Source organism: Canis lupus, chromosome 8 (assembly GCF_003254725.2).
Source record: "Canis lupus dingo isolate Sandy chromosome 8, ASM325472v2, whole genome shotgun sequence".
Taxonomy (NCBI): domain Eukaryota; kingdom Metazoa; phylum Chordata; class Mammalia; order Carnivora; family Canidae; genus Canis; species Canis lupus.
In genome coordinates, this window is record NC_064250.1 from 61,181,513 (window position 1) to 61,207,436 (window position 25,924).

Below are 25,924 nucleotides of genomic sequence, written 5' to 3' on the forward strand. Positions count from 1 at the left end.
CCTTCTTAGCTGCTGGTTGGTCTCCCTGTTAATTTCTCACTTTTAAAATTATTTGGCTCACGGTAATTTCACATTTTACTTTGTAAAGTGCTAAAAACACCTCACATCCCGGTATCCTGGTTTAGAAAGTTGTCATCTGTCCTGTTCCTCATCCAGACAGTGCTGTGAATGAGCCCCTAATCCCAGTGGAGCCAGAACCAGCATGTGGGCTCTGAATTGCTGTTTGTGAGGGAGAGACGGATAAATCCACCCAGCCAAGCGTGCTCATCTTATAGGTAGAGAGGCAGGCGCTCAGAGGTCATTGAGCTGCCCCCAGATGACACAGCCAGTTAGCAGCCCAGAACCTGGGCTGGTCCTCATCACAGTGTTACACCTTGTACAAGGGATCCCCTCACAATGGGAAGGAAAGGTGTGACCTGCCTCCCTGCTAAGAAACGTGTGCAGAGGTTTACCTGTTTGTGACCTATCATGGAGCCCTTCACAGAAGGACTGGGTTTTGATGCAATTTTCCCACTTGCTGGACTATAGAAGTTGGGCAAAGGAACTTGTTCTCCTTTTGAAAAGAACTGGCAAAATGAAAGCTGTCTTTAATATGTTACTGGGTTATTTGAAAGTCTGAGGTTAGTGTGAATGTAATATTAAATGTGATAGCTCCTCCTTGCAGACACCAGAGAAGTACAGAATATGAAAATACCTCAAACTGCTATAGCCTATACATCATGAAAATGCGTTTATTGAAATTAGATTGCACTTTTTCCTTAGTGTAGGTAACTTTTTCCTACTTGGCTAAAATGCTACATGGATGTAACTTAACTTGCTGGGTTACTATAGGTGGCAAGAGTTTGCTGTGCCAGTTTGGGATGCAGCTATTAGCTGTTGTCACTGGGTCTTGGCAGTATGGAGGTGGGGACAGAGGTAGAGAATAAGGAAGGTGTGGTCAAAGAGGGAGCTGAGAGCATGGAGTCATGAGAGGTGGGCAAAGGCCCGATTTTAGTGGGTCCTAAACTCACGATCATGTATTGAAAAATCATTCTGAATATCTTGGAAGTCTTTGGAGTGGTGTGATGGGATTTATGCTTCATGTTCCCAAGGATCCACTCTGCTTACCATGTTGACATAGGAAGTGAGATTTGCCTCTTCCTTAGGGTGAATGTACAGTCAGCACAGAGGTATCACTGTGATTGATTGCTTTCCTGACTGTTAAGAGTTATTTCTTATTCTATTCCAGAATATGGTTGAGCCCCTTATACCCACGGATGGCCCAGGCAACCCACAGATCTGGAGAATCAGCAACACATTTTAAAGCTGATCTTATCAGCTATTTAATGGCTTATAATGCTGCTCCTCTCAAGGAGTGGATAGATACCATCCACGAACATGATCTCTCAGAAACCAAGTATGTATTGTTTGGGAACTTGGGGTTCTTAAAGTGGGTGAATGTAGATACTGCGTGGCTCCCAAGGTACCACTGCAGGGGCTTTGGAAAGAGGTAGAATGATATTTGACTGTCCTTTATACCAGGTGAGCAGGTCCTCTCACTATCTGCATCTCCTGGATCTGGGGCCCTAAAGTGGAAGCCAATAGTCTTTCTGCTAACCATAAGCCTCCCTCTGGAGTATTCTTAATTTCTTTGCCTGATATTTTACACCTTGTGGGTGTTGCAGCATGATTTGATGGGCTGGAAAAGGAGTTCGGGATCCATTACTGTTCTGAGGAGGCATCACAAGAAAATAGGTGGTCTCTTAGAATATCTCATGATTAGTTTTTTTGTGTGTATTTTGTGATTTGGGGATCCACAAAACACATCACTCTGTTCTATAACTTGTATTTTATATCCTTTTAGTGTTTATCTTATTGGATCAACCCCAGGACGCTTTCAAGGAAGCCATAAAGATAATTGGGGACATTTTAGGCTTAGAAAGGTAACAGAATTTTTACTATCTCTTTAAATTAATGTATATTTTTCATTTATAATATATTTTGATGGCAGCTTCATAATTAAAACAATTCTGGGTGAACAGGCTCTTGATAAGTTGTCTGATTATAGTTTTCAGTAATTTTTAATGTTTTGCCTTTAGAGGTATAGGCTGCTCTAAATGGCAAAAGTATAAGGACTTCTTTAGTTATTATAGATTTCTCATGCAGCTATCGTAGCTTTTGATTTCAGGATATGAAGGATTAACCTACAAAATCAACAAAGAACAAATACTATTTGAGTAAAGGCTATGACTGTGCTATAATGTATTTTATTAAACCAGTGCCTTTTAAGTGTTATTAACAAAAGAGGCCTTTGCTGCTGGTATAAAAATGAACAGAGAAAAGCCTTTAACAAATTAAAACAACAAGCAAGTTAAAGGTTACAATTTTCTTCATCTCTGTTTAGGAGACCTATTACTAAAACTAATAAATTCCTGAAGTGGCTTTCTTAAAAGTTTTATCTTTTTTCTGTGAAGTATTTGTCACGTAAGAATTACCCTTGGTTAATGAAACGGTTTAATTTTCCTTTTTTGAAGTTAGCTGAAGGCAGATAAGATCTTGAAGCTGACGTCTTGATGTCAAGAAGGCATTTAGAGCACACTAGCTAAGTGCATAGCTTAGAGGTAGATTCCCATACCTGGGTTCAAATCCTCACCTGTTTACAAGTCACGTGACCTGCCTCTCCTCTATAAAACAGGCCTAATAACAGTACTTCACTCAAAAAATGACCTAAGGATTAGATGAGCTAGAGAATGCAGGGCACACATTGAGCCTTCAGTGTGCTGGTTGGTGGCTGTCAGCTTGTGGACTGATGGTGGAGATAGGCTACGTACTAACACACAACACCTGTGTAGAATCATTCTTCCTGGGGGATCAAGAGCATCTGAGTTTTCAGACCACTTCTCACAAGCTCCTGTGGCGTCACAGCTGCCCTCCATGGAAGATGGGAATGGTCAGACTGACCTGTACATGGAAGCATGGGGCCATGTCAAGGGCCAGGTAGCTGTTCAGGGGCTCAAGCACCAGAACAGAAACTGGGTCTCGTAGCTTTCAGGTCAGTCCTGTTTCTTACACTGTGCCGTAGTAGAGCAGAAACTGAGAACTAGGCTTTTTGGTAAGCATGATTATAAATATTAATGCCTAAGCAGTGTTAAGAAAAATAATATAGTCAATAAACCAGCCAATCCAGTCAGAATAATGTGCTCCATTGGGACAGGAACTACAGCTTATTTTTCTTCAGCTTCTTGGTAGTAAGATAGTACGTGTTGAAGTAGATAAATTTTCCAAATATTTCTGGATTGCCTCTGCTGCTCTGCATAAGTATCAAAGCAGGAAATGCAGATCAGGCTTCTTGTAGTACTTCAGGTGTTCCATATGTATACATAAATATACTTCTTGTTTTAGAGCATTACTACATCGAGCCCAAGTGTTAAAGTATCTTTCAAATGATAAGAGTCAAGATCATACAATAGTTCGTATTTTTTAGGTATCAAACAATTACTTCAAGGCAAAAATCTCATTTCATATGGCAGGTCAGTGGTTTACCTGACGTTCCTACTAAAAGGGATCTTTTAATAAATTTGGTTTTGCTTTAATACAAAACAAAGAATTTTGGAAGAACACTTCTGTCCGCCTACTCCATTAAAGTATTTTTAGTACTTCAGGAATATTTTCCAAAAAAAAGAAAAAATGGGTATGAAATTGATATCTAGCATTCTTAGCATTGTTCTGTTGGCTAGGGGTTCCAAAGGCAGAAAACCTTGTTCTGAGTTGTTAAAGCTTTTCTGTTTGTTCACAGCTTCTGAGAGAGCACGCCTCATCCATAACTAAAGGAGAGTCTTGGCCGATAGTAGGTCAGTTTTCAAGCATTGGGTCCATGGGAGCTGACGACTCAAAATGGTTGTGTTCTGAGTTTAAAGAAAGCTTGGTGACGCTGGGGAAGGAGAGCAGGACTCCAGGGAAGAGTGCTGTTCCTCTTCATCTGGTGAGTACTCTTCCTGGAGAAGAATGAGAATCTGTCCTCTTCAGAGAGGTTTTATTGAGGGATTTTTGGATGGAAACAACAGTATATCGTTACCATTGTTTGTGATCAAGAGGCCCTCGTATCCTCTGCTGCTGGGATAGTACTGTTTCCTGCAGAGCTCATTTCAGCCACGCACCAGCCTGTGACTTTTTTTTAAAATTTATTTTATTTTATTTATTTATGATAGGCACACAGTGAGAGAGAGAGGCAGAGACATAGGCAGAGGGAGAAGCAGGCTCCATGCACCAGGAGCCCGATGTGGGATTCGATCCTGGGTCTCCAGGATCGCGCCCCAGGCCAAAGGCAGGCGCCAAACCACTGCGCCACCCAGGGATCCCCTGTGACTTTTTTCCATTCCTTCCTCCAGGTTTTCAAGCCAAAGAAAAAAATAATTCGATAAAACATTGCCAGCAGAATTCTGAGCATTATTAGAGACTTCCGAATTAATAATCTTGCATAGAACTCAGTGTCTGTGGCATTTTTGAGGAAACTTTTTTCATCAAATATGTGTGTATATGCATCCTATGGTTAATAGAAGTTCGATTTTTCCATACAATGAAACTTCAAGTTTAAAGTACATTTTTGAAGTTTTTAAATGAAATATTTCTGAGCTTTTCATTAAAAACATTCCTTTTAAGAAAGTTTCTTTAACATGGTACATTTTGAGTTTTGTATTTTACCCTTTTTAAAAGAATTTTTTTCCTTCATTTTTAGATCTATCCTTCTGTGGAAAATGTGCGGACCAGCTTAGAAGGATATCCAGGTACTTGGTGGAAAATGTCCTGGTTGCATTTATGTGTGTGTATCCTTCATAAATGTCCTGGTAAACTTCATAAAGCAACCAGTAAAAACGCCATTCCCCTTGAGAAAATAATTGGTTAGAAATTTGGAAACTATTTTCCCTTAACTGGCTAAGGATCATAGAAATAGGTTCTATGGAGTGGTACTATGTTCCAAAGATGGTTCCATGCTTTGGGGCAATTTTAGTACATTATTGAATCCTCACAGTAACACTATGGGGACTTGTTCTCATTCCTACAAGGAAGATGGTCCCTTCTGCCAACAACAGGTTGGTTGTCCAGACAAGGTGTCTGAAAAAAACCACCTTTCCCTGCTGCATACTGCTTTTCCAGAGAGATTGACATGCTTTTCTCTGGTCTCTCTGTATTCTCCCTCCTTGTGTCTGTGGCTCTGTGTGATTCTTAGTTATGAATCCCAGATATATTTAAGGTCCAGAACTACTTAATCTGGGGATGAACCTTTGGTGTTACCTAGCTGATACTTTCTAAGGCACTTCATCTGGAAATGCCAGGATGATTTTGTAAGGAACTTTCAACCTTGTTTGCTGTTTTCCTTATACAGTGCTGGACGCTAAACTTCTTTTTGGAATCCAACAGCCCTCCAGATAGCACATTCAAGAGGCAGTAACCAAAACCCAAACAGGGTTTGCCTCTGGAAAAAGGAAATCTGATTGGCATTTGCTTGTGGCTGGAAGCAGAATGCTCTGAATTAGACTAATTTAGTCCATTTATTGCTTGTCAAACTAGATGTGACACTGCCAGAGAAATCTTGGTAAGGTTTAGAGTGTGTCTGCCCATTTCTTGCTACCGAATGGCAAAGCCAAGATTATTTCACTGAGACCCAGGAACATGGTGATATGTTGGTTGGTTTTGTCTTCTCCTTTCCCCACTTCTGATAAACTGGATTCATTCAAAATGTGGTATTTAATGGGGAAGAACACTATATTTTCCATAAAACTATTTTGTAACTGGCCCTGAATATGTTTAGTTATTTGCAGTAGAGGATACAGCATGCCTTATTTGATGACTCAGAAATTTAAAGCCCTTTTTGGATAGATTATTTATGGAGAAGTTCCAACATGTGTTTGGAAAGTCACTGGTGAATCTATAATAAAACTTTCCTCCTTTCAAAGATGAACAGAAACTGGCTACTAATCGTGTTTCCACTTGGAACTGTATCTGTTTTCTATGCAGGAATATGGCTTTTAGAATTGCTTTTAAAAAACTGTCTGCTGAACTTTCTTTTTTCCTTTTTAAAGGTTTATTTATATATTAGAGACAGCATGAGTGGGAGGTGTGGGGTGGGGGGGTTGAGATTGAGAGAGAGAGAGAGAGAATATCTCAGTCACCTTTGAGTGTGGAGCCCAAGGCAGGCCTGGATCTCATAACCCTGAGCCCTGAGATCATGACTAGAGCTGAAACCAAGAGTTGGACACTTAACCACCTGTACCACCCAGACACCCCTGAACTTTTAATTTTAGTGATGGCTCTATTCCATTTGTAAGAATGTTTATCTAATACAAACTCTGGTTGGAAATACCAGAATGTAAAAGGTAAAGGAAGCAGAAGGACTGAGTTTTCATCTTAGTCTGCTTCCCTAGGTATCCTGCTCTTGGGCAAAAATGGAGATGCTCCAGAGCAAAATAGGGCTAGAATTTCTCAGATGCAAGAGGACTATAGGCCAGAATTCTTTGTGGTTTTTCAAACACTTCAAATCTGTCTTATTACAGATGTTTAAATTACCACTCCTGGGTAATTAAATATCTTTTCTCTTTTCAGATTATAAACACTTAGTATTTAACATGCATCCATAAGAAAGGAAACCCAACTAAGGGAACATACCTAATACACGTATCGACCTTTTCTTTGAAAGAACTATTTCCTAGGAAGTGGTTTTGTTTTTTCAGTGTTTACTGTAGATTCTTAATGAAGGATCCTCAAATTATTTTCTATAATACCTGTTTTCTTCTTTTAAAAGCTGGGGGCTCTCTTCCCTATAGCATCCAGACAGCTGAAAAACAGAATTGGCTCCATTCCTATTTTCAGTAAGTAATTGGTTTAGAATGCTGCTATTGCTTCTTTAGGAATAAGAATGTTATTTATGTCTGTTTTTTTTAAAAGAACCTTACATAATATAGCTGTATTTTTTCATCTACATATGTTAGTGATAGAAATAATTTAAAACAAGGTTTTGAACATTATTTGAAATAGGTTTTTAATACCAAAGAATAAAACAGATCTGTGAAGTTTGTATTTAAATATTGGCACGCAAAGGAAAAAAAAAATAGATGATGTTGGGTAGTTTAGAATTTATGTAAGCAGCATTTTTAAAAATCGTTACTGACATAGTAGTACACTTTTTAGGTATACAAGACAGTGATCCAGCAGCATTTTAGTTCCCGTTTCCAGATTATACTTCTGTCTGCACCTGTACATACTGCATGATTGCAAGTTTGCTGAGGGTGGAATCCACACCACTTTCTCCAGGAAATGGGATCATATTTGATTTGTTATAAGGGTTCAGTGAATAGTTGAATAGGCAGGTGAAAGGAATGTCTTTCATCATCATCCTCATTCCAGTGTGCCTGTTCTGCGTGTTCTAGGCCAATCCAGTTCCCTGCTTGCTTCAGGCACTTACTACACCTGACCACTGGAAGCAAAGGCAGATTGCATCTTGGTAGCTTACAGGCTAATTCAGCGTGTCACTGTGGGCCTCTTGGGAGGTTATTCCCTACAGGGAACGTTTGAGCTCCTTTCATGATTCATCCAAGTGAATTTATGGCTAAAGGAATGACCTGCCTAATTCTGGTCTCAGCATCTTCTCTTGAGGGCCCAGCCTCTTTTTTGCAACAAGGATTGTTGCCTCGTGATGTCGGCCCTTATTACCTACAAAACCTACAAAGTCCTGCAACATGGATGGATGTCAGCCTTGGACTGAAGTGTTTCTGAACTATCCTTCTGCTTTTAAACTTTGTTTTAATGGTTATCCTGTTGACATTTTTCCCATTTTGTACTTTGAAAAAACGTTTCCTGAGCCTGTACTTGGTGTAACACACTATGGGAGCATAATTCCTCTTTTTAAGGAGTTCACAGTCCACGTAGGAAACAACCTGCACATAAGCAGCTGAAAGCACAACAGAATTAATAGACATGAGTATATACATGTCTTCCTGGCCAAAAAGATAAATAAATAAAGGAAGGCTAGATACCAAAAGGTCACAGTGCTTTATTACACTGTTCTCTGCATGGAGATTAATAAAATATCAGAGGTCCTGTCACAGAACTGTGTATCCAGTGTTTTAGGTTATAGGATTTTGCTTTTCATGAAGCTTTCTAATATTAGGCTTATGACAGATTTAGATTTTCTTACTGGTAATGGGTCTTTCCTGTCACTAGCAAATGGATGGCTGACACATCTGGCCGCAGCAATGCTATGCCACATATTAAAACATATATGAGATCCTCTCCAGACTTCAGTCAAATTGCTTGGTTCCTTGTCACAAGGTAAGTAGAGTGAGTGTGTGTGTGTGTGTGTGTGTGTGTGTGTGTGATTTTTAAAGATTTATTCATGAGAGACAGAGGGAGAAGCAGGCTTCCTGCAGAGAGCGATGGAGAGACTCAATCCCAGGACCTGGGATCACACCCGAGCCAAAGGCAGACACTCAACTGCAGCCACCCAGGTGCTCCCAGTAGTCCTTATATTCTTGATGGGAAGAACTTTTATTAAAACTTGTTTTGAACTCCTGCTCTGCTACTGAATGGGTTTCCAAAAAGTTGTTTTCTAAATTGTCATTTAGTTTTCAAAGTGTATGTATGTGTTGAGCCTTATTTAAATAAAAGGCCCGTGCCTTATCTCTTTTAGTGACTGTAATCATTGCCTGATTTTGAGTCTTGATATTTATAAGGTTTGCACAAAGTTTGCATTTACTCCTGTTACTTAATACTTTAGTAGTAGGAATTAGGCGGGTTAACATATGGGGTAAATACCGAACAAAAATGATATGGTAAAATTAGTATTCCTTAACTACTTTTTCAATTTAAAGATTTAGTATATTCAGACTTGTGCAACCATCACTATAATTTCTGAATTTTCATTACCCCCTATAAGAAATGCCTTACCTACTAGGCATTCCTTTGTCTATATTTATAGCAAGGTAAATTGCTCTTAGTTCCTGACTCCTAATCTGACCAAAAGCCATTAGGCATCTCTGAATGATTTAATAACACAATTGATGTTGTTAGTAATAACTAAGGTACGATAGAGTAAGATAATGAACACACTCTTTAAAAAGCCAATTAGAAACAAAATGAAGTCCCTTCCCTAACTTATGGAAATTAATGGTCACACTTTTCCCCTGGCTCAGGGTAAGGAACTGTGACCTGAGCAAGGTTAGTGGTATACATTAGATGCAAGAGTGGGCTTCTGCAAAGCTTTTGAGACACCATAGTATAGTGGGAAAACACATATTTGAGTCCTAACTATTTAAGATGCTCTCCTGTCATTTCCTAGCTCTGTGAACTGATGATGAATCAGTAAGACTAGGTGACTTATCTACCTGCTTGCAATTCTGAAATGCTACTGCCGGAAACATCTGAATAGTGGGCCAGTCTTTCATCCCAAGGGCTACTTAATTTATATGGCTGTTACTTCGTGTTGAATACCTTAAATTTGACGTTTTTCTCCATCTGGTCTGACAGGATTCTCGCACAGTGTTCTAGGGCTCTACCCATGATAGTCCCCCCCCCCCCCACACACACACACCCCTTTTTAAACTAGTCAAGGTTCGTCCTGAAATCATGCCACTTTGCATGAATGTTGAGTTGAATTTGAAGGCTATATTTCCAACTTTAGTTAAAAATCCTGATTTTTTTCTCAAGCAAGATAGAGAAATAAATCAATTACTTGGTAGCTTCATATTATCCTGCTAGGAAGACTGATGCTTAGAGAAATGTACCCTTGGTCTCTTTCTACTTCACTAGGAAAGTTGAATTTACTGTTTATTTTGGGGATTGTTTTCCTCAGTAGAGTTAAAAGATGGATGTGTTGCACTAAAGTTGGATATTTATTGATCCTATTTTAAGAGTATAAAGGGAGGTTGAGATTTAACATCAAGTAATCCTCATCTAAAGGCAAAGTTTTTGTAGTTGCGTATAATGAGGACATTTGTTCAGCTCTGGGAATAGAGAGCAAGATGTGACCAATGCCACAGAGGCTGCAGAAGAGATGGGATGCTGTATACTAATTTACCTGTGTTAGGACCTAGTGGAAGCACCCTTAGAAATGTATTATCTGGTTGGAGTGGGGTCGGGATAGGTCAGAAGCCAGCTAGAGCTAAGGCAGTGGTATTTCATGTAGGCCTGGAAATACACCTAAGAGTAAACCAGATAGATTGGAAGGGGAATCTAAGCAGAGGAAGGGGGCACAGAGGCCATGGAGACAGAAAAATGGGGCTTTCAGGGAACATCTGAGTGAGTCTGCACCTGGATGAAAGAAGAGACTGACACACACACCTTCAGAATGGACTTTAACAAGCTAGGGCATCATAGGTTCTGAAGTCCAGAAAGCATCCGCTGTCCATTTTTTATTGGATGTTTGTCTATTTTATATGCTATGAATGACTGTTTTCATATTGGCTGAATATTACTCAATTCAGACTGGAAGTTAATCTGTTAAGAATTTGAAATTTGTCATGGATTTATAGCTTCTAATTGTATTCTGGAATATATAGGCTAAAAACTACCAACTTATTACCAAAATGTATAAAGATTTAGAACTATTTGGTGAATTCAATGTGCCAGACACTGTCCTGAGCACTTTTCATGTTCATTTAATTTTCACAACTGGTTCTCAAGGACTCGGAGAATGGTTAGCTAGGCTGCCCATGGTCACTCAGTAAGTGGTGGAAGCAGGATTTGAACCCAAGGGATTTGACTCCACAGCTGGCACCCTTCACCTCAACTCTGATGCCTCTTCTAATCTCTGATAGTGTACCTCTGATAGTGTACCTCTATGAAGACCAGTTAAGTCAAAAGAAACTGCATCACACTTTTGTGATATTAAAAAAAAAAAAAAAAAAATGGGATCTGTGGGTGAGTCAGTGGTTTAGCACCAGCCTTCCACCCAGGACAAGATCCTGGAGTCCCAGGATCAAGTTCCACATCGGGCTCCCTGCATGGAGCCTGCTTCTGTCTCTGCCTGTGTCTCTGCATGTCTGTCTGTCTCTCTCTCTCTCATGAATAAATCTTTAAAAAAAAAAAAAAAACACATAGCATCCCAGTATTAAAGAATGTCTGCCATAACTGAAGTAACAATTTAGAAAATCTACCAGGAACTCCTTTGTTTCTTGTTCAGAGTCAGAACATCCCAGGCTGAGCTCTTAACCTTCAAAGAGATTTCCTTCCCCTCTTTGGCCCTGGTGGCAACTGTCCACTCTTATCGTTAGGCTTGCAGCCCAGCTATCTTCTTGCTATTCCTTCCTTTGGGCACTCTGCAGCATTTACTGAGGTCCTTCCTCTTGTGAATGCTGGACACTTGGGATAAAAACGTAAGACTTAGGTATTACCTATAAAATGCTTATCTCTGATGTCAGAAGCCAACGCAGAAGTAATTAAAATAGGAAGAGATCGATTCTGTGCTTGAGGTGGACATGTGGGTGCTTTGGATAGGACTATCAAAGCCTGTTCATCCTTAAAATGTCTCAGACTTGACTTTTCTGATCTCTGAAACTACCAAGGCAGATGCTCACCATCTTGTGAAGTGATTGCTTATCTGCCATCTCATCGCACAATTGGTCTACTTCCCAGGCTGCCTCTCCTTTCCTAGTTGTCGATGACCATTCATCTTTCAGAAACAAGATTTTTTCTCATTGTCCCATGTTCCGATTCCCTCCCCACTTCCTATATGCTAAAAATTTGGAGTCGTCCTTGGCATTGTGACCCTGGCCATATCATTTTCACCATTCTTATCCTGTGTTCCCCAACATGGACTACCAGGAGCAGCCAACCTGGCCTCCTCTGCCTCAGTAATCAGCCTGCCGGCAGCCCTCTCCTGATCCCTTTGTCTCTCTCTCTACCTTACCAACTGCTGCCTGTCTCCTAGGAATTGCCTCAGGTGTGGCATCCTCTCTGGAAGATTGTCAGCTTCCTGCTGACTGCTCTCTCCTCCAAAGCCTTAGAGCACTAAGGTGCGTCCCACCATTGGAGCTTGGGGCTCCTGTATCATTGTCTTGTCTCTTCTTCTAGAGAAGTGTCTTTGAGGCATCTGGATCTGGACTTCCGATCGCTTATCTGCACAACAGTTATAAGGATGAGGTGCCACATTCAGTGGGACACAGTCCATGTGGCATGCAAGAACGCGAGTAAAGCCACTTGGAGCTCAAGACTATATTTTTCACTAAATGCTTGAGAGCATGAAACACGTGCCCAGCAGCAAGACTTTGTTCATGTTGACGCCCGTGTCAGGCACTATTTATACCACGGGGAACAAGAGCGACAGGGAACCTACCCTAACAGCTTTCATTTTAGCTATGGCAGAGTGGGAAGGACAGACCGTGTACAAAGGAGTCCGCATAAACACAAGATGAGGGCTAGAAACAGCAAAACGGGGTGATGTTAGAGCATGTCTGGAGAGAACAGTGAAGCCCTGCTTCAGGAAGTAATGTTTGGGTTGAGTTGATCTAAAAGGTGGGGAAGGCCCTGAGTTGTAGAATATGGAGAACATAGAGAGTGGTCTAGCGTGGCTATACGCAGGCCATGCTGGATCATAGAGGGCCTTGAAGGCCAGAGTAAGAGTTTTATCCTAGTGCTGTGGAAACCGTTTGAGAGTGGAGCACCATCTGGTACAGATCTTTTAAAGATAGCCTAGGCTGCTGAATGGAGAGTAGATGTGTACAGGCCAGCGGGGAAGCATGGAGAGAGTATGGTTGCTTAGGTAGCAGGTGAGTTTGCAGAAGAGTGGTAGACACGGGCTATGAATGGGGTGGGAGGGGAGACCCATCTGTATGGAACATGCCCCCAAGATCTCTCTTGAGGAAAGGCATTCAGGATGGTAGGAAGAGCATGAGTTTGGAATTAAACAGGCCCAAATCCGAATTTTAGTTCATCTATTTAACATTTGTGAACTAATAAACCTCACCAAGCACTAATTTCCTTCTCTAATGAAAGTGGGATATGACCTTTAACTACAGGTTTTGTTCAGAGGCTTGAAACAAATTACATAGAACCACTGTCATCAGAGAATGGTACGTGTTCAACAAGTGACCCTTATCTTCCCAATTTGAGCTTAATTTTGAATATAAGTAATGATACTCGTAGTATTTCATTGTTAGTACACAAAACAATTATACGAGTATAGGGTAATAATACCTCACAGTAGCAGCTCTGCCTGTGACTTCATAAAACTAGAAACCTGAGAGTCTGTCATCAGGCACGTGAACCTGTCACATGGCTGTCTTGACACCTCTGGTCACCTGAGAGAAGCCCTAGCAAAATGTCAGGCCCTGGGTGGGAAGTTTTTGGAAAGTCGTTTCTGCCCTATGGGAACAAAGGGGTAAGGGAGACTTGACCTTTATTGAGCATCTGTCACGTGCCAGAAAGTTCTCACACCTTATCTGCATTGTTTCATTCAGTCATCACAGGAGTCCGTGGGTGGTTGTGTCCCCTTGCACAGGTGAGGACTAGGACTGCAGAACTGAGGACTCCATCGACTACCCAGCAGGTATCTGCCCACAGTGGACAAAGCTGTCAACTCTAGGCACAGGGATGGATGGCTAAGCAAAAGTACGGTTCCTGCTCTCTAGGCATTTACATTAGAGTAAAAGCGGCTTTATTAAACAACTCGTACACACCATTTAATTGCGGGTATAACAATGTTGAGTGTTCTACATACGTAGATTTCCACCTAGCAAGGCCTAAGCCATCTTTCTGGTCCCAAATGCACATGACAGACTCTTGACTTCCTTAGCTTGGGCTTCCTGCTTGGTCAGTCGTCTTTCCCTTTTGCTGTGGCTGCCTGTGTAATCAATCATTGGCTTCCCCTCCAGACTTGGAGTCAAGTCCATGTCTTGGCTGACATCCCCCACACCTGGCACCTGGTATATAGGGGCGCTCAGTAAGGATTTAACAAGGAACCTAGTGATGTCCTGGATGGAGGCTGTGACAGTGAAAGTGCTGCCTCGACTTTGTGTGTAACTGAATGTGGGAGATGCTTCCCATGTGATTTCTACATTTGGGGTGTGGTGGTAGGGAGATAGAAGTGGTCATTGTCATCCGTACAGAAATCAGGAAATGGAACTGGTTTTAGTGGGAGAATGGTTACTTTGTGAATTGACCTATGGTGGGCAGGCCACCTGGAATTGTACTCAGAAGTTTGGTGTACAGATGGTATGTTCTAGAATCTTCTTTAGAACTCACCATTGGCACCCTGAACCTTTAAGGCATTTTCAGGGGAGAAGGTAGCAAAAAGTTGATGTCTCAGAGTTGAGAAACATACAAGAAATACATATCAAGTGGGCTTTTCACACTTACCGATGTTCCGTTGCCAAACAAAGAAATTAGACCCAGACTTTTCTTCCTGAGTTAAAGAGCAACTGGTCACCATCCTCCAGAAATAATCTTCCTTCTACCTAAGAAACGCTTTTGGCATCACAGAACTTAACCTTTCACTGAGTGTATGTTGAGAATGTACTACATACCAGACACTTTTCCAGCTGCTAGGAGTACAATTATATAAAATAATCCTTAAAAAAATAAATAAAATAATCCTTGACTTTGTTATGGTGGGAGTTACCCAAAAGGTAAACTTATGGGTATCCTGTTTTAAGTGCTATAGAGAAGGACAAAATAGAGTAATTCAGGTGCATAGTCCTTTACTCAGAATCCTTTGGACTAGATGTAGTTCAGTACTTGGAATTTAGAAAGATACATGGTACATACAGCGCTAGAGCTGTTAATAGATGGCATTACAGGTAGCCCCGTGTCTAAGTCCACTTCTACCACCAAATGAGCTAAGGTTTTTTGCCATTAAATGAGCTAAGTGAAAGCTTAATTTTGAATTTGGTTTATTTTTAGGTTCAGAGCCAGTGTTTAATGCTTACTGGCAGATCCAGGCACTGTTCTAGCCATGCTTCATCCCCCACCTTGGCCCCCTTTGACCCTTCACCACTCTCCCCCTTCCCCCGTTTCCACCTTCTTTCCCCCCACCCCCTTCTCCCCTCTTCCTGCCCATGTAATGCTCAGTTTTCTACGTGTAGCTGTTAGTTCTCTATAGGTAACTGAAGCACAGGGAGGTTAAACACTGGCCCAAGAACCCAGGCACACCCTCAGGCACCTTACTGTAGGGTGAGGAGTGCTCGGGTCCGAGGAGGAAGGCGACCCATTAAATGGGATGCTCAGGGAAGGCCTTAGGGACAGACATTTAAGAAGGGAGGGAGCCATGTGATGGGTATCTAGGGGGAAAGCATTCTGTGCAGAAAAGCAGAGGTGGGAATATACATACTGGGATGCTTGTTGTGTTTGAGAAAAAGTGATGTCTTTGGAGTGAGTGGAGTAGGAGGGCAGACTGCCTTTTATGTGCTTTTGAGGCAGAGTTGCCATTGCCATCATGTCTCTTCCATTTCCTAAAGCTTTTAGTCCTAGGTCTATGGAAAGCAGTCCTGCATCAATATATTTTACAATTTGAATTGACTAGAAAAATTAAGTGCTCTTTAGAATATATGTTGTTACAGTGTTGTTGCATGAGGCTTTCTGGAATAAGACCTTGTTTTAATTGTAGTTGGATTTTGCTTGTACTCAAATAATGGCTTTCTCAACGGGGCACTGTTGGCATTTTAGTCAAAATAGTCTTGTCATGTGTCATGTGTCCCACGTATTATAGGATATTTTGTAACCCGGCCCTCATATTCCAGGTGCCACATCACCATGAAAGCAAAAAACAAGACAAAAAAACGTATATTTTTAAATTTCCCTTAGATTCTGTCCTGTTGGATAATATTGTCATCTTTGAGAATAAATTCAGAACTTTATGGATAACCGATGCATGAATGCTATCCTTTCATTTTAATACATTTCCCTTCTTAAGAGGTGAGATGTCATTATACAACTGTGGGTTCTTGTTCAACTGAAGTAATATCCAGCAAATCTAACAATCCATGAAGAGTGGCAGACAGATGATTTTAAGATTTGGATTTTAGCAAAAGACAAATAAATAAAAAACTATATAAATTTAAATCTTTGTCACTTTTCTACTTTGTGTTATTACCAGTCCTCGTTAATGTTCATATTTGGGATGAATAACTCCTTAAGTAAAACAAAATTAAAGCAAGTTCACCAGAAAAAGTAACAGTAATAAGCAAGACTGACAATAAGCAATATGAATTTTGACTGACATGATAATGAGAATTTTCTTGATTCATACATCAAAAAAGTATTGCCCATCAAGATGGTCACCTTTTGGGTTTTTTTGTTTGTTTTTTGTTTTGTTTTTTAAGATTCTTATTTATTCATGAGAGACACAGGCAGAGGGAGAAGCAGGCTCCCTGTGGGGATCCAGATGTGGGACTCCATCCCAGAACTGTGGGATCATGACCTGAGCCAAAGGCAGACACTCAACCACTGAGCCACCGAGGCATCCCAAGGTGGTCACCTTTTGAAACTAAGTACTTTTACCAAAAAAACTGCTGTTGCTCAAGTCTTTTTGTCACTCCTGAGAACGTCCTTCGAGGTGAATTGAAGGCACATATGAGCATTGGGTTTTGTTGTTTTGTTTTTTTTTTTTTTTTTTTTTAATTTTAAAGATTCACTTATTTTCGAGAGTGAATGAGCTGGGGGAGAAGCAAAGGGGAAGGGGAGGGGAAGCAGACTCTGCTGAGCGTGGAGCCCGACAATGCGGGGCTGGATCCCACCACCCTGAGCCCAAACCAAGAGTCAGACGCTCAACAGACCACCCAGGTTTCTTAACAGGCACTCTTCAGGTTTTGGTCATGTATTTCCTATTTTCTGTTGATGTGTAATAAGTTACCAACAAACTAAGCTTAAATAGCACTGCAGGTTTGTTATCCTGCATTTCCTGTGGCTCAGGAGTCTGGACACGGTCCTCTGCACAGGATCAAGGTGTGAACCAGGCTATGCATGGCCTCCTCTAAGGCCTGGGGTCCTGTGCCAAGCTCACAGGTGGTTGGGAGAACTAAGGTCCTGTTTACTCGGTGATGGTGTGGGGGCCGTTCTTGGCTGCAAAGTGTTTCCTCTGGTTCTTGTGCCATTGTCCTTTGCCAGGTCACAGCAAAGTTGTTTGTGTTTTCTTTGGTTTGTTTGTTTGTTTTTTAGATTTATGTATTTACTTTAGAGAACGAGTGCACAGGGGGAAGGGGGGGAAGGGGCAGAGGGAGAGAGAAACCCAAGCCATCTGTGTTCTGAGCCTGGAGTCCTCCACAGGGCTTGATCTCACAACCAGAGCCAAAACCAAGAGTCAGATGCACAACTGACTATGCCACCCATGTACCCCAAAGCTGTTTGTTTCTTTGAAGATAGCAGGGGAGAATCTCTGTCCTCAGGAAGGACTCCCCCACTTCCTTTTTTTAAGGCTTCACCTGATAGTCTGGCTCACCCATGGTCATCCCAAACGTTTTGATATAAATTTGGTTTATTGGTAACCTGATCATGGGAATGAAATCCCATCATAGTCAAAATTTGCTTATGTTCACAGGGACAGGTTTATACCAGATGTGTACACCGGGAGCAAGCCCAGGAATCCTGGGAGCCATCTTCCGTACGATTCATTGGTGTTTATTACCTAGTTAGATTCCTCCATCCTAGTCCCCAACTTTGACTTGAAATTTCTTACTGTTCTCAAAATTGCAGTTTATTTTTCACAGTTAGGCAAAACTACCCTTAAACATACCCAAAAGACAACCTCAGCATCCCAAGGCTGTTTGAGAAAGGAAATTCTATAATTATTTGTAGCCGAAGGAGGCTGCTTTATTGGAATGTAAGAGTAACCCTGCAGTGTGATTGCTTTGGAAAATTGCATTGACCTGCCTATGTGGAAGTTGTTAAAAAAAAAAAAAAAAAAAAAAAGTTAATCTTGTGAAGGATAAATAGAACCCCAAAAGATCTAATTTCCTAATCTGGGGGGGAAAAAAAAACCTCATCACCTTAGAAGTGTACTTGTTGCTTACAGCACATACATATCTCATTACATCATTTCTCTACCTCCTGTAAGTAGGGGACGTTGGCTTCCTGGTCATGGAAACTTTGTTTTACCCAACTGACATTTCACAAATATCTACTGAGGATCAAGGATTAACATCCTGTTTGTAATTTTTGTTTAATGTCTTACATTTTCAGACCAGCAAATATGTTGCCTAGCACAATGCCTGATCGATGGTGGCCCCAAAATTTTTGAATGCTATCTTCTGTAATCCATCTACCGTTCATTTGCTCACTGCTTCTCAGATTCTAAGTTTCTTCTTGTGCTGTCTGGAATGACTATGCTTATCCTTAATCTATTTCAAGTTTTTCTAGCTCAGCAGACATAATTCATTGTTCTCACCATTGTGTTTTTTGTAGTAGCACTTTTTGCCTTTTTTTTTTTTTATGTTCCTTTTTGGTTCTTTCTGAGTTCCTTTGCCTGAACTGCTTGAGAATAGGTGCTAGGTTTTCCTCATCTTTAGATCCTCAGCATCTGACTCTACACAGCAGATCATTAGTGACCTATACATACTTGAATGGGAGCCTTTCGCCAAATGTACAGTTGGGTAATGTATGCACATAATAGGAAAATGGTAGATGGAAAAAGTTTGTCTTCCCATTCTTAGTCCCTCGCCATCCTGCTCCTCAACCTCAAACCCCACTGTTAGTTGCTTGGGCCCAAATAGTTTCTCTAATCCCATGAACCATCAAACCCAGGTACCTCATGGTGGGTGATATTACCCTGTCAGTCAATATACAATGGAGGAAATAACACTGAGATGGGAATCCGAGGATCATATTCTTAGATGGAATTGCCACTTACTAGCCCTATATTGTAAATTTTGGGAATGTCCTTTAACCTGAATTTTATCTCTTGCATGGAATGTTGTGAGGATGATGGTGGAAAATACATGTGGAAGTTACTATCACACTGTATGATGTATGAAACATTAACTGCTTGATTTTCTATTATCAACCATGTGTTAAGCTCTTGTTCATTAGCCCTCTTAGGATTCAAGAAAGCAGCTTAAAAAGCCTTTGTTTTGTTCATACAATATAGGAACTGTGACCTAAAGATTTGTTCATAGTTAGAGCTTTTTTTTAAGTTTCATATGTGATTGACAAATTGGTTAGAATTATTCTATGAAATCAAGACAAGTACGTTCAGCCAGAAGTATATTCAAAGAAACTCAAAACTAGCACTTATGCTTGAACTTATTAAAATGTTATGTTGGCTGGCAATTTTCTCTTTTGTCTGGTTGCTTTTATTTCAAGCTATTTACACTTTTTGATCCTACCAAGAAATCCTCCTGTATTTGTTGGGCACCCTGTTCTCGAAATTACTGAGACATGGTGACAAATACAGTGAATTTTACCACAGGACCAAGCAGGCAAGAAGACGAACTTGACGCAGCAGCCTTGGCTAAAAAGATAGTTTCTAGGAGTAATTGGCAAACCAGTGAGCACAATTAGGAAAGCTGTGCATTGTGAGTGGGCAGTTACAGTTGCCTAGCAACTGACAGGCATTGCAGGATGGTTGGGCATAAGCAAAAATGTTGGTACTGCCACTTTAGGGGAAAACAAGACAAATGCTTAACTCTAAAACCACCATGGCTTTTTGAGGAAACATAAGATATGGTACCCTGCAGTGATTTTCAGCATTGCTATGAAATATTTCTTCTCTAATGTTTTTTCCTTTGGATCTGAAAGTCTTCTTTCCTTCATCATCTGATTTTTTTTTTCCCCCAGTGAAAATCAAATTGGGTCACACAAAAAGTATTGGTAGATGTCACTGGTTAGACTTGGTTGCCTGGCACTCTGGCTCTAAGATACTGGGTTTAGTTGGTATGCCTCACCTATTTTGTTTAAAATAATGGTATCAGGGGAGCCTGAGTGGCTCAGATGGCTAAGTGTCTGCCTTCGGCTCAGGTCATGATCTCCAAGTCCTGGAATCAAGCCCCACGTCAGGCTCCTGGCTCAGCAGAGAGCCTGCTTCTCCTTCTGTCTCTGCCTCTCCCCCTGTACATGTTCTCTCTGTCTCAAATGAATAAATTAAAAAATCATTTTAAAAAATGGTGTCAGTACCAAAGTCTGTGGGTGATTTCCTTTATGCATTAAAGATGGTTTGAGGTCCTATCCCCACCCTCACTTTTTTGCATTCTGCTACAAGGACCAAGGACAGCACATGCCTCTTTTCATGCTCATGGGAGCATGTCTAATGGAGCATCATCCTTGTTGGGGGAAAAAGCCCTGAGACCCCCTGACCTAGGGCCTCCAGACCCTTTGTACGCTGGTAGTGATGAAGTATATACCTGTGGCTTGAGATAAGGAGTTTCTATTTGGGAGTCCTTCACTAGGTTCTGTCCCCCAAAGAAAACTCATAAGTAATACCAAATACTTTTATGATGCTTACTGTATGCTGGCCAAGTGGTTTTTGTTGGTGGTTTAACATTCTGTCAAATATACTAAAAAATCAGCTTCAGGTGTACAGCAGTGATTCGAGGAGTTTATACATTATGTTTACCAAGTACTTTTTTTTATTCTAACCTATTTGATCCTCTCAATTAGGAGCTACACAGTAGTAAGGTTTCCGTTTTAGAGATGTGAAAACTAAAGCCTAAATAACCTGTCCCAAGTGGCCCAGTTGGTAAGGTGGTAGAGCTAGGATTGAAACCTGGATAGTCTACCAGAAGTATTTCTTACCTTTGTGCTGAGCATGGCTCGAGGCTTTGGTTGTGGACGGTGAACAAGGCAGGTATGATCCTTGCCCACAAGGAATTTGTTTTCTAGTTGGTGTAGCCCTCCTGTCCTCCTGCTTTGGGATCAGCACTACTGGCTAAGGTCGTGAGGAAAACACACAGCTCAGACATCATAGTGCTGTTGTGCCAGGCCTTCCCTGGATCCTCTTTCCCTGCCCTTCAGAATGCTGTGTCTACTTACCTGTTGCATTTCCATGGCTTTCCCAGACTGTACAGGTGTTAGTTTTTGCCATAGCAGTCATTCGTGGCCTAAGCTCTGACAACTGTGGGCTGGCAGTGAGTGACCTGGTGCTGCTTTTTCTTAGCCTCTGTGTCCTGCCTCTTGCTTCATTGATCAGGTATTCACTGAGCATCCATTCTGTGCCAGGTTTTGTTGCAATACAACACCCAAACTTTCAGTGCCTTTTTTTTTTTTTTTTTTTTTTTTTTTTTTTTGGAGAGCTACAGTGACAGACCAACAGGGAATAAGCCTGCATATGAGAAGGAGAAAATCTTAGGCAGGCCCCGTGCTCAGTGCAGAGCCTGACATGGGGCTCATGGGGCTCAGTCTCATAAACCCTGAGATCATGACCTGAGCCAAAACCAAGAGTCAAATGCTTAACTGAGAAGCTTTGGTGTTCTCTTAAAATACTTCTTTATCCTGGACATCCAGTTCCCATGTACTAGTCAGCATCTGGGCAACTGACAGGTCTTGAGTACCTAATTCTCTGGCTTCTCATCCAGTCTGTTTATACCAAACTCAGCCATGTTGCACAGTGGTTAATGCCACCCACACAGCCTCAGTCTGGATGTTTGTTATCCCTTATCACTGATCACTGGGTATGTGTATAAACAGCAGACATGTTTTCACATTTATGGAGGCTAGAAGTTAGAGATCAAGGTGTCAGCTGGGTTGGTTTCTCTTCTAGATGGCCATCTGCTGGATCTGTGTGCACGTTGTCTCAACTCTGTGTCTTCACATCTTAGTTTTTAATCAAATGCCAGTTAACATAAATGTAAAATTAGTTTCAGGTATACAATATAGTGATTCAACACATCCATGTAACACCAGGGGCTCATCACAAGTGTATTTCTCAATGACGTGGGTGGTGCTAGAGAATATTATGCTAAGTGAAATAACTCAGAGAAAGACAAGTACCATATGACTTTACTCACGGAATTTAAGAAATGAGCAAAGTGGGGGGAAACAAACCTAGAAACAGATTTTTAACTGTAGAGAACAAACTGATGGTTACTGGTTAAGGGAATGGGTTAAATCATTCACTCTTTTTTGCCATTTGCAAATACGCATTTCAGTACCTCTTTCTCATAACTGTGCTGGGCCTGTGGGCCTGCAGATATCTCTCGGTGTGTGATATCAGTAGCTAGATCTGCTGATCCATTGAGAGCTTGATCAGTATCTAGTGTGGGGTAGGTACGTGGTGTGCGTGTGCATGCAAGTGTTCAGGGGAATTTTTTACACCGAAGCAATTAAATGCATCTAGGGTGGTACTAATAAAGTGTGGGGTGTCTTTCAGAGGAAAGAGTTCTTTAAATATCTAGATGAAGCTTCAGAACGTTGTGCTTCTTTGATAAATCAAAGTGGGCACTTTATTTTTTATTTTTTATTCATTTTTTTAAGGTGGGCACTTCTATCTAAAGATAGAAGATATCATATTGAGTCCTGAGACAGGATGTGCTGGGAGAGGTAGAGAGATCATCTGGGCTGCCCTGAAGCCTTGTGTGGGAAGGATGGGAGAGAAGCCTGACAGTGGGTGGAGCCTGGCATGTGAAACTTGCATGACAGGCATAGGATTTCAGACTTTTAGATAAGGATCACCAAATGTTTTTGAATAAGAGAGTGAGTTGTGTGATAGTAGTACCGATAACGCTTATTGTTCACGACTTTATGATTGACATTACTGTTCTCATGATAATGTTATGTGCTCTGAGATCTAAATGTCCCTGTGTCTACTTTCATAAAACAGCTGTTAAAATACCTGCTCCAAGAGTCAAGGCTGCCCATCTAGTAAATAGTTGAACTGAACTTGAACCCAGGTCTTTTGTTTCCTCTAAGTCCTACTTTTTCTGGAATTAGCTTATGGGATGAATTAAAGGAAATAAAGCATGGAGGCAGAAAAACTTAATGAGCAACGGATAGGAAATTCCAAATATGGAACTCAAAAGATGTCAGTAGACTGGAAAAACTGAGGGGTGTTCACATAGAGACACGATTACAGAAGAATCTAAAAGACTTGGACCAGGTTGAAAGGGCAGGAGTAGTAGGGTGCCTACAAGATTGTAAGCGTAGCTCTTTAGGGGGGAGAGACACACCATAAAGCTTTGTGGAGCTGGTCATTAACCTCAGGGAGGCTGCTGCTCCAGCTATCTCAGAAGGTTCTGATAGAAACTATATGTTTGCTCCACAGCACTAGTATTTCTTGCTGTTTGCTGTGAGGCTCTAAAAGGATGAGAAGAGCTCCCAGCAGGCTACACTGCTGTAGGACTCAAGCAGATAAAGACAAGGACCGGGGATTAGGGAAAGACTATTACCCAGAATGTTTTTCAAACTCTCTAAGGTAAATTAAACCAGTACTGGCTATACGTTGGACTGTATTACCTATAAAAACAGTCCACTGTCTGCAAGCTGTCTTGCTCCAAGACAAGTTTTAATACTTCCTAAGCTTTACCTTGGTGTTGGTTTTCAATTTACTAAGGACTTTGACCTAGATTATTTCATTCATTCCTCATTATTAACCAGGGAAGTGAACAAATGATGTTAGACCCATATTATAGATGACATAACCCCAAGGTAGTAACTGCCCAAAACTCAATCTTAAAAGTCAGTCCTTTTCAATTTTCCATATTGCCTTTACGCCGTCGGAGGTAGACCAAAATAATGGTATATGTCAATAGACAATGAAATAGTATGCAGTTTGTGGTTATAGTGATTACTATTAAACACACATTGAAATTCTTTGATAGGATGTTCCAAATACCAATTTTGACCTGAAATTTGCAAGGCAACTTTTGATCCTGCTTGACAGTATTTTTTGTCCTTTTGGATTCTGGATACCGATATAATGGCTTCTGAAGCCCATGCATTTCCATTTGTGGGACCAAGGTTAGATGGATCCTTTTTTTTTATTTTTTTATTTTTTATTTTTTTATTTTTTTTTTTTTTAAAGAGGGAGAGGGACAGGAGAGAGAACCTTAAACATCCTAAATACCCAGCGTGGAGCCCGATGTGGGGTTCGATCTCCCGACCCTGAGATCATGACCTGAGCCAAAATCAAGAATTGGATGCCCAACTGACTCAGCCACCCAGGCGCCCTTTGGATAGATGGATCCTCTTAAAGACTAGGTTGACAGCTGGTATGAAAGCTAGCCTTCTGAATTCAGTGTGCATATGAAAACATTTGCTTGGGCATGTAATATACCTGTGATTGAAGAACAAAATGAGATTGGAAATAGATTTCTCGATCCATTTGGTGAGTTGTCAGAATTGTGACTTATAAAAGCCCATACTCAAGTACTTGATCTCCTTTTAGTACTTTGCTCTTGCTTATCTGTGGGAAAACATGGGTCATAATCACTTTCATTTTTCTTGTTGGCATTTCTGTAAAACAACACAGCCCCCAAACACAACTGACCTGTTGTGTCCCTTGGGTACTTAATTTCACAAGATTGATGGACATTTGCAAAACTGGGGAGGAGAGCCTGGGTGGCTCAGTCAGTTGGGTGTCACACTCTTGATTTCAGCTCAGGTCTTGGTCTCAAGATCATGAGTTCAGGCCTCATGTTGGGCTCCACCCTGGGCATGGAGCCTACTTTAAAAAGGGAGAGAAAAAGAAAAAAAAAAATCTGAATACATATCTATATCAAGGGGACCAAAATCCTCTTGACTTTCTTGACAGAATAAAACAGGAGCTCACTATATTTCTGCCCTGGGGACTTGTGCTAGGATTTTGAAATTAGTGAAGCAGTCCATTGAAGAAACTTTAGGTCTATCTACCACTGAAATTTCCTAGGTTTAGAAGGCCTGAATGGACCTACTTTCGGGAGAATTCCATTTTTTAGTGAGTCACAACAGAGGAAGACCAGAGTCACCTTCCTAGAAACTTAGCAGGGTTATTGAGATGATAATAGCTGACATCTAAGAAGTATCATTTTTGTGCCAGGGATGCTCTACATACCTTATCTGATATAATTCACACATCGCTTTTATGAGGCAAGTACGTTACCATTTTACAGTAACATTTACAGTAGCATTTTACTGTTGAAAATCACCGTTGGCACTAATTGTGGTAGAAACGCATGCAAGTTCAGATTCTGCTCTTACCCACTACCCTATTGTGCTTTTGTGCTTAATTTTCAACATAAGATTTTTTCTCGAGATCTTGATTCTAAAGTTCTAATTTATAACCACAATGAACAAAATAGTCTTGATAAATTGAATCCCCTGGGCCTTTGTATGATCGTCTCTTTTCTTGAGTTAGATGTTTCTTGCCTATGTAACATCTGCAGGATTCAGTTAGGACACATCGGTGGGCTGCAGTAGCCAGAGACAGCTTCATGAAAGAGGTGAGGTTTGTGCGGGAGGAAAGGGCTCAGATAGCCACAAGCATGGGTGGGATCAAAGATCTCGTGGACTAGGAAATGATGTTTGCATCGATGTGGAAGCAGTCAGTAAATCAGGGCACTTAAAGAGTAGTGGAGTCAGGAAAAGGCCTAACAGGAAATAGATTGAAAGCATAAATCTGGTCAGACTGAAGAGGGTCCTAAATGCAAGGCTATATATTTACTTTATGCTTAACTTTGAGAGCCACTTGAGGAAGGTGTAAATGAGAAACCAGAGACAGGGCAAACCATTTGGATCCAGAGTCTCAGGTGAAAGGGGCAGGACCAGGGAGATCTCATTGTAAATAGAGGATGTTAGAGGGTGAAAATAGCTTGGTGACTGGCTCTATGTAGTTGCCTACAGAGCAGGTAAGTCCAAAATGCATGAGATACCTGAGCCTGACTGACTGTGGACAAAGGGGAAGACAGGAGAGGGCTGGTTTGCTGAGGGGAAAGGCATACTGATGGGTTCTGGTTTTTGAGTATTGGGTTTGTGGTGATAATGTGACATTCCAATAGAGAAATCCAGCTTATAGTTGGAGATGTCGGTTGAATATGTAGCTGGCAGAGTCTGGGAATCC

General features: G+C 41.1%; 1 protein-coding gene across 10 annotated transcripts in view; it reads left to right on the forward strand.

The window, feature by feature from the left end:
- TDP1 (tyrosyl-DNA phosphodiesterase 1) overlaps positions 1–25,924 on the forward strand; it is a 90,719-nt gene that overhangs the window by 21,601 nt on the left and 43,194 nt on the right. For 9 of the 10 annotated variants that reach the window (XM_025444097.3, XM_025444091.3, XM_025444098.3 and 6 more), the window contains 6 exons: positions 1,229–1,396; positions 1,844–1,922; positions 3,776–3,961; positions 4,715–4,763; positions 6,779–6,845; positions 8,197–8,304. In XM_025444097.3, the coding sequence (XP_025299882.1) occupies positions 1,229–1,396; positions 1,844–1,922; positions 3,776–3,961; positions 4,715–4,763; positions 6,779–6,845; positions 8,197–8,304 (657 nt within the window). Of the gene's footprint in view, positions 1–1,228; positions 1,397–1,843; positions 1,923–3,775; positions 3,962–4,714; positions 4,764–6,778; positions 6,846–8,196; positions 8,305–13,427; positions 13,517–25,924 lie in introns of all 10 variants that reach the window. The other variant, XM_025444099.2, reaches the window with a different exon arrangement.